This window comes from Salvelinus alpinus, chromosome 3 (assembly GCF_045679555.1).
Source record: "Salvelinus alpinus chromosome 3, SLU_Salpinus.1, whole genome shotgun sequence".
Classification (NCBI taxonomy): domain Eukaryota; kingdom Metazoa; phylum Chordata; class Actinopteri; order Salmoniformes; family Salmonidae; genus Salvelinus; species Salvelinus alpinus.
The window spans coordinates 74,574,554-74,582,968 of record NC_092088.1 but is presented as its reverse complement, the minus strand read 5'-3'; the positions used below and the strand labels follow the sequence as shown (position 1 = coordinate 74,582,968).

At 40.7% G+C, this 8,415-nt stretch overlaps 1 protein-coding gene across 1 annotated transcript; it reads right to left on the bottom strand.

Annotated features, from left to right (window-relative positions):
• Positions 1–2,625: 2,625 nt before the first annotated feature.
• LOC139571286 (cold shock domain-containing protein C2-like) lies at positions 2,626–7,033 on the bottom strand. Its single transcript, XM_071394022.1, has 4 exons — positions 6,816–7,033; positions 4,529–4,960; positions 4,148–4,270; positions 2,626–3,521 (listed from the first exon to the last, which is right to left on the bottom strand). The coding sequence occupies exons 2-4, from the start codon at positions 4,717–4,719 to the stop codon at positions 3,359–3,361; spliced, it is 477 nt and encodes a 158-aa protein (XP_071250123.1). The 5' UTR covers positions 4,720–4,960; positions 6,816–7,033; the 3' UTR covers positions 2,626–3,358.
• Between the last annotated feature and the right edge of the window lie 1,382 nt (positions 7,034–8,415).

Genomic DNA, 8,415 nt, shown 5'->3' with positions numbered 1-8,415 from the left:
GTGTGTGTGTGTGTGTGTGTGTGTGTGTGTGTGTGTGTGTGTGTGTGGCGCGTTTGTACGTTCATTCAAGCATGTGTCTAGGGGTGTGTGTGTGAGTGCGTCAGTACATGCATTGTTATCATGGCAAATGCTTAATAGCAGGTTTAAAGTCTAAGTCTGGTTACTGACCAGCAATCTGATCACATGTTTCTGATGGGCTCTGTATGTACAGTTGAAGTCGGAAGTTTACATACATCTTAGCCAAATACATTTAAACTCAGTTTTTCACAATTCCTGACATTTAATCCTAGTAAAAATTCCCTCTCTTAGAACAATTAGGATCACCACTTTATTTTAAGAACGTAAAATGTCAGAATAATGGTAGAGAGAATGATTTATTTCAGCTTTTATTTCTTTCATTGCATTCTCAGTGGGTCAGAAGTGTACATAGACTCAATTAGTATTTGGTAGCATTGTCTTTAAATTGTTTAACTTGGGTCAAACGTTTCAGGTAGCCTTCCACAAGTTTCCCACAATAAATTGGGTGAATTTTGGCCCATTCCTCCTGACAGAGCTGGTGTAACTGAGTCAGGTTTGTAGGCCTCCTTGCTCGCACACGCTTTTTCAGTTCTGCCCACATATTTTCTATAGGATTGAGGTCAGGGCTTTGTGATGGCCACTCAAATACCTTGACTTTGTTGTCCTTAAGCCATTTTGCCACAACTTTGGAAGTATGCTTGGGGTCATTGTCTCTTTGGAAGACCCATTTGCAACCAAGCTTTAACTTCCTGACTGATGTCTTGAGATGTTGCTTCAATATATCCACATAATTTTTCTGCCTCGTGATGCCATCTATTTTGTGAAGTGCACCAGTCCCTCCTGCAGCAAAGCACCCTCACAACATGATGCTGCCACCCCCGTGCTTCACGGTTGGGATGGTGTTCTTCGGCTTGCAAGCATCCCCCTTTTTCCTACAAACATAATGATGGTCATTATGGCCAAACAGTTCTATTTTTGTTTCATCAGACCAGAGGACATTTCTCCAAAAAGTACGATCTTTGTCCCCATGTGCAGTTGCAAACCGTAGTCTGGCTTTTTTATGGCGGTTTTGGAGCAGTGGCTTCTTCCTTGCTGAGCGGCCTTTCAGGTTATGTCGATATAGGACTCGTTTTACTGTGGATATAGATATTTTTGTACCTGTTTCCTCCAGCATCTTCACAAGGTCCTTTGCTGTTGTTCTGGGATTGATTTGCACTTTTCGCACCAAAGTACGTTCAACTCTAGGAGACAGAACGCGTCTCCTTCCTGAGCAGTATGACGGCTGCGTGGTCCCATGGTGTTTACACTTGCGTACTATTGTTTGTACAGATGAATGTGGTACCTTCAGGTGTTTGGAAATTGCTCCCAAGGATGAACCAGACTTGTGGAGGTCTACAATTTTCTTTCTGAGGTCTTGGCTGATTTCTTTTGACTTTCCCATGATGTCAAGCAAAGAGGCACTGAGTTTGAAGGTAGGCCTTGAAATACATCCACAGGTACACCTCCAATTGACTCAAATGATGTGAATTAGCCTATCAGAAGCTTCTAAAGCCATGACATAATTTTCTAGAATTTTCCAAGCTGTTTAAAGGCACAGTCAACTTAGTGTATGTAAACTTCTGACCCACTGGAATTGTGATACATTGAATTATAAGTGAAATAATCTGTCTGTAAACAATGACTTGTGTCATGCACAAAGTAGATGTCCTAACCGACTTGCCAAACTATAGTTTGTTAACAAGAAGTTTATGGAGTGGTTGAAAAACACGTTTTAATGACTCTAACCTACGTGTATGTAAACTTCTGACTTCAACTGTATGTATTTAATTATTTAATTAATTAAGATATTGTTTTCTTTTTGATGTTGGCTTGGAGGATAGTTGACAGTTTGGAGGATAGATTAGACAGAAGCAAAGTTGACATCATCATAAAAAATGACTGGAAAGATTTTGATCTATACCGTGTTTTCAACCGAATCAGTGTCCTCATGGCTTATCTATCTTGGATTTACAGTGCCAAAAAGTGGATCGTCCAAAATACTGTATGATGCATGACATTAGGGGTTAAAACAGGTCAGGTTTAACCATTACTTCACCCCCACTTTAAAGAGGTTGACACACCAAACAGAGTTCACCTGTTTTGTGAAGTACTGTGTTGTGTATACCTTTGAATTTCTCAGAAATTGGTTGAGGATTACTTGTCCTTGTCTGACCTCTAATGGACTATCGATATTACATACCATTCTAATAAGCAATTTTTTATTTGCTAATAAACTTTTTTTGACCACAAGTTAACTTATTAATGCAAATAATCAACAAATGTTCACACAGGTATGTGAATAATACAGTAGGAATGACAAGCCGCTAGTCCCAGTGATTCAACAGAAAAAGTGCTCTTGAACACAGTGAAACTTCAGTTTCCCAACAGAAGAAGAGCGTTATGTAGTACCCTAGCTACTATATATTTTTTGTCACAATCAAACATGTAATTAAACATGCATGGAACCCTAATTATGTTTACAAAAGGCTAAAACAAGGACACTGCATGATGAAAGTGAGACTATTGACAACAGCGTATGTCCATTTAAAAAACAAAAAGACGTGTCTGTTAATCTGGATAGCATTGGTTTTAATGATAAAAAAAGGGGTTTGAACCTCATATAGTAATCATCAGTAACTCTGTTACAAAGATGAATAAATGGTCATTGGTCAACATTAGACTGAAGGAGTAGGCGTTACCAGGGCAGTATCATCAGAGTGAATTGTGTAATGGGTTAGACCAGGTATATATTGGCACAAAAACACACATTTATAAACAATCTGATCTACAACATCTACCTCACCTGTCATAACAAATGGAAAATAAATAAGCCAATCAATCAATCAAAAGTATGAATAAAAACAATATAATTTAGGAAGGTTTGATGCTCTGTTTCACGTTTTCCCTACAACAGTGATTTATTAAACTTACTCGACTCCTGCTATTTTAAATCATCTTAAATAAACCATCAACCTTTAATCTTAAATCAAAGTTAACCTGGATATTTTTTCTTAAAATTAAATAATTTACTTTTCCTCATTCACATTCCAACTGAAACCTACATAAAGCCATCTTAAGCCTTATACCACATTCCAACCCCTTTACTTATTCACTCCTTCCTCTGCTCCCCTTGCCCGTTTACCTCTCTAGGCTCCTTCCTTCCCCACCTTCTCTCCCTACCCTGGACTCCACTTCTCCCTCTTCCCTCCCATTTACCTATTCAGGCTCCTTCCCACCTTCCCTCCCCAACCCCACCCTCCACTCTTCCCCACACCGCCTCTCTCCAGGTGCAGGTGGAGGTCTAGGAGCTGATGATCTGTCCAGACCAGGTCTCATGCTTGGTTCCTGGGGCCAGGTGGGTGATGACCACCTCCACCGCCTGCATCTTCTGGTTCTTGGGGGGGATGGAACAGACTTTGTACGTGACCTCGTCGCCTTCCATCGGAACGTATTCTCCATCGATACTAACGAGGGAGATAATTATTATGAGAGACTGCAGACCTCTCTAGGTCTAGGACATTCAAGGTTCAATTATAATCTACACCAAAACACTTTAGGACTGACAATTATAATCTACAGCAAAACACTTTAGGACTGACAACTATAATCTACAGCAAAACACTTTAGGACTGACAATTATAATCTACAGCAAAACACTTTAGGACTGACAATTATAATCTACAGCAAAACACTTTAGGACTGACAATTATAATCTACAGCAAAACACTTTAGGACTGACAATTATAATCTACAGCAAAACACTTTAGGACTGACAATTATAATCTACAGCAAAACACTTTAGGACTGACAATTATAATCTACAGCAAAACACTTTAGGACTGACAATTATAATCTACACCAAAACACTTTAGGACTGACAATTATGATCTACAGCAAAACACTTTAGGACTGACAATTATAATCTACAGCAAAACACTTTAGGACTGACAATTATAATCTACACCAAAACACTTTAGGACTGACAAGTGTTATACCGCTATGCATTGTACATAATATCATATATTATAATCACAATATACCTTATTGCTTTATCATACAATTATAATCTTAATGCTTCAGAACCACTCACTCAGAGATGTGTACAAAGATGTTCTCTCCACCGTTGGAGGGCTTTATAAAGCCATGACCCTGGCACCTGTAGAAGGTCCTGCACACGCCCTTATACACTGGGCCTGATCTGGCCCGCACCGTCCTGAGACACACAGCAGAGAAACAACAAACATTAACCCATGCAGACTATTCTCAGACCTCCCTAACATTAACCCCTGCAGACTATTCTCAGGCCTCCCTAACATTAACCCCTGCAGACTATTCTCAGGCCTCCCTAACATTAACCCCTGCAGACTATTCTCAGACCTCCCTAACATTAACCCCTGCAGACTATTCTCAGGCCTCCCTAACACAATCACACACACTACTACTTATACCACCACAGATTATTACTACTCACGCTGAGTATGTGCGGGTGCGTTTGGTGGGCAGAGGGCTGGGCAGCTCGCCTGGCATCACGGGGGGTTTCCTCTCCCTTTCCCACACCCGACTTCCCTGCCTGAGGAAGGGGAAGGACAGGGAGAGGGGGGTGCGGGGGGAGCTCAGAGGCTGTGGGGGATCGGAGGGGGACGAGGGGTCTGAATCAGCCATCTCTGTGATGGTCCCCCTGGGGGTGTGGATCTCCGTGGGAGAAGCTGCCTCAGTCTCGGGTGGGACACAGCTTGGGAGACAGGCCTAGACTGCCAGCATGTTAAGGGTGATGTTGGTGTGTCAGTGGTGGTGGTGTGTCAGTGGAAGTGGTGGTGGTGGTGGTAGTGGAGGTGGTGGAGGTGGTGGTATTACTGTTAGGATGCGTCTGGAAGGCGGGACAATGGAGGAGCTTGGTGGTTTCCTGAAAAGAGAGGAAGAGAGGAAGAGAGAAAGAAAAAAAGAGTGTAAGAAAAAGAGAGATAAATATATGAATAAATCCTCAGACTGCAAAACAATAACAAGGCGGGACAACAACACAACAACACGCTCAGTGAAATAACAATAACACAGTGATTTGGTTTGATGCACCAACACTGACCTCAATGTTTTGAAAAATATCTGTCTATATAACCCAGCCCTGCCGAGTAGAGCCTTAGCTCCAATATTGAATACATTATTATAATACCAACCCCCCTCCCATCCGCCCCAGATAGTCACATAGAGCTGGGTAGCATTACGTTACTGCTCTTATACTGTATTTTGTATTCAGACGTTAAACGCTTTGAACAGACTGAGGCAGCGCAACCAGCAGATTCTTTGACTGAAGAATCCCTAGACAATATCACATTATTTAGCCATTGGGAGCATTGTTGTGTCATTTTGAGACGTATTACCATAGCCCTCCACTCTTAGAGACTGCATGCTGATGTCTGTCAGTGCTCTCTATGTAAAAGATGAGTGAAATGTGTAGCAGACAGCATCCCTAGGGCTTCTCCATCTTTCTCTCTTTCTATGTGACAAGTGGCACCATCTAAATACAGTGCTCTCTATGTAAAAGATGAGTGAAATGTGTAGCAGACAGCATCCCTAGGGCTTCTCCATCTTTCTCTCTTTCTATGTGACAAGTGGCACCATCTAAATATAGCTGCCTGCATGGTGGAATAGAGTCTGCCCCATTATTGACTGGAGGATCAGGGTGGAGACAGGGTGGATACCAGGGTTTAGGGAGGAGGGTTTAGTGTGGTAGGGATCAATAATGATCCAATAACGAGGAATGGGCATCCTTTATTTCTTATTGGTAAGAGGAGGTGTTCTGTCTTATCCCAAAACTCATTTAAGGGAAAGGGATTAATCAAATGTCCCCCATTCATGTGTCAAAGAAAGACGGCAGGTTTTATTCTGATGACAACATCACATAGCAATGTTGACTTGAAGGACTTGAAGGTGTACACACATCTGTCACAATTTGGCACAGAAAAAAGACACCGTTTGAAAACTATTATTGACTTGAATTATTAGCTACTAAATGACACATCATGATATATTGATAACAACTACCTTAATCTAACAATAACGTTTATATAATCGTATGTGTCTCATGAGGAACATTTAATATATTCCCGCTTGTAAAAGTAGTGAGAGTGACTGTAAACCTATCAAAGAGATAATGGGATAATAGGCAGTACACTGATATTTGGGTGGTTTTGGAGCACTGTAAACCCCAGGGCGGACCAGAGTGGCTTCAACTAGACAGAAAGGCTGTCCCAACTCGCCTTGCGCCTCCCAAAATCAGAAGGACACTGTGGCTGCGTGTCATTAGCATCATCAGCATGGGAGACACGTAAATATTCAGTACACTACACACACAGACAGTGAGACTCACGACGCTGCTCTTTTCTTTTCTGGCCGCCTTTAATTTGTCTAATCGTTTTTAATTTGTGAAATAGCGGTTTCAAATATAATGTTGTCTAGGCTCTCACTCGATCCCAAAATTAAACCCACTGGCATCTTGATTCCAGAACATTCTCATGTGTAGCATACCAGCTGAGACAACAGGAGAATACATTGATCGCTCAAAATAAGGTAGAAGCGGCACAAAACTAAAAAAAAATTAAAGGCTAGTCTACTCATCATAAAAGATTCATCAAGATAACAGTTTACATAGAATATAAACATTTCACCTGGGTGGTAAATTGTACATAAATAGGACCGATAAGAAAATATATAGCTTAAAGCGCACTATCAAACTAAAGGCTATTGATTTATCGAGCTCTTACCGTAAAATGTCAAGCTGTTTTCGGTCAAACGTGCAGATGTGTTGACTCTTAACTGTTATATAACGATAATTATATAATGAAATAAAAATAAACCTGCACAGACATGTGGAAAGAATACCTATTGCTTGTGGCTGTCTGGCTGCGCGGCACAAGCTGGTCTGTCTGGATGATTAGGGAGCAAAATGAAAAGGGAGCAGAAAAGAGAGAAGGGTACAGGGGTTCCTGTGCCGACACAATGAAGACTGCAGGTGCTTTTATGTTTTGTATATTGTAATAGACCAGGCGGCTATACATTCCTAGTAGTCCTAATCATAGAAGAAGTAGGCTAACAATTGTGAACATCGGTGAGCTCTGATCAAATAAATATTGTTGAAAAACAACATCCAACTGTATGAGAGCAGTCAGATAAGATTCTGATATAGTCACTGTGAGTGAAAAAAATCAAACATGATAGCTCTAAGAGACCATAAGGACTTCTAGAGCAGAGAGTCAAATTAATGTTTGACTCTCAACGAGGGCCGGACAGAGGGCCGCTCTGACAATGTGTTCTATTTCCTCGCCATCAAAATCTGCAAACAAATTGCCCTCCATCGGTTTTTAAATGTTCGATTCTCCTTGACTGTCTAGCTTTTATTATGGTGATTATTAACGATCTGGACACAGTCCAAAAAAAACTGTGAATGTAGGTCCATTATCATTTATACAGTTTCGATTTTGTTTTTGTGTTCCCAGAACAGATATTGTATGTTCTTTAAATGTTTCATTGGGTTGTGGCAAATGTTCTCATAACACAAAAACTGTCCAGTCCTGCTGATGATTATACAATGTTTGTGTAAACCATTCACTTGATGTTGCAAGAATGTTCCCAGAACATATCTTGTCTGTTCTTTAAAGGTTCCCAGAATGTTTCATTGGGTTGTGGGAACAGTCTGGTGAGAACATGGTGGAGACATCACAAAAGATATGTTCCCAAAATAAAAATAAACTGTCCAGTTGTGCCGATGATTATGCAATGTTTATTTTAGGGTGCAAAAAACCTTCACCTGATGTTACAAGAACGTTCCCAGAACACATTTAGTCTGTTCTTAAAAGGTTCCCAGAATGTTTCATTTGGTTGTGGGAACATTGGGTCAAGGATGTAGAGAGGCAGGTGTTACCCAGACTAGTATTCTAGGCCCACTACAGGGTGATATAGACACACTGCATTTTAATTTTATTCATAGGACATTTGACCAGCATTTAATCATAAACATATGGACATATACAAAAAAAAAAAAGTCAATTGAAAAAAGGTGAAATGAAACACAGCTTATTTGCAGTCTTTCTAGCTTCAATTTGAAGTGATTGTGCTACTGTAGCTGTGTTGTTGGCTAGCTCCTCTGAACAACAGCGTTCTGACGAGAGAGCACATTCTCTATGCCAGGCGAAATCGCACCTTATTAGCTCATTGTTATGGATGTATCCAAATAAATGTCACTAGAAAACAGCTTAAACAATTGCATATGCAGCTACTTTGCTGTTATTCTGGCTGAACTTTTTGACGTGACTAAGTTAGCCGTAGTTGCCTAGCTAGCAAGCAAGGGATAAGAACGATGCAAGG

Bases quoted from the DNA above. Each gene is read 5' to 3' on its own strand.
- LOC139571286 (XM_071394022.1), bottom strand. From the start codon at position 4,719: ATGGCTGATTCAGACCCCTCGTCCCCCTCCGATCCCCCACAGCCTCTG. The intron at 4,271-4,528 runs GTGAGTAGTAAT...TGTGTGTCTCAG, and splicing joins CGCACCCGCACATACTCAGC to GACGGTGCGGGCCAGATCAG. The intron at 3,522-4,147 runs GTGAGTGGTTCT...CTCCCTCGTTAG, and splicing joins ATCTTTGTACACATCTCTGA to TATCGATGGAGAATACGTTC.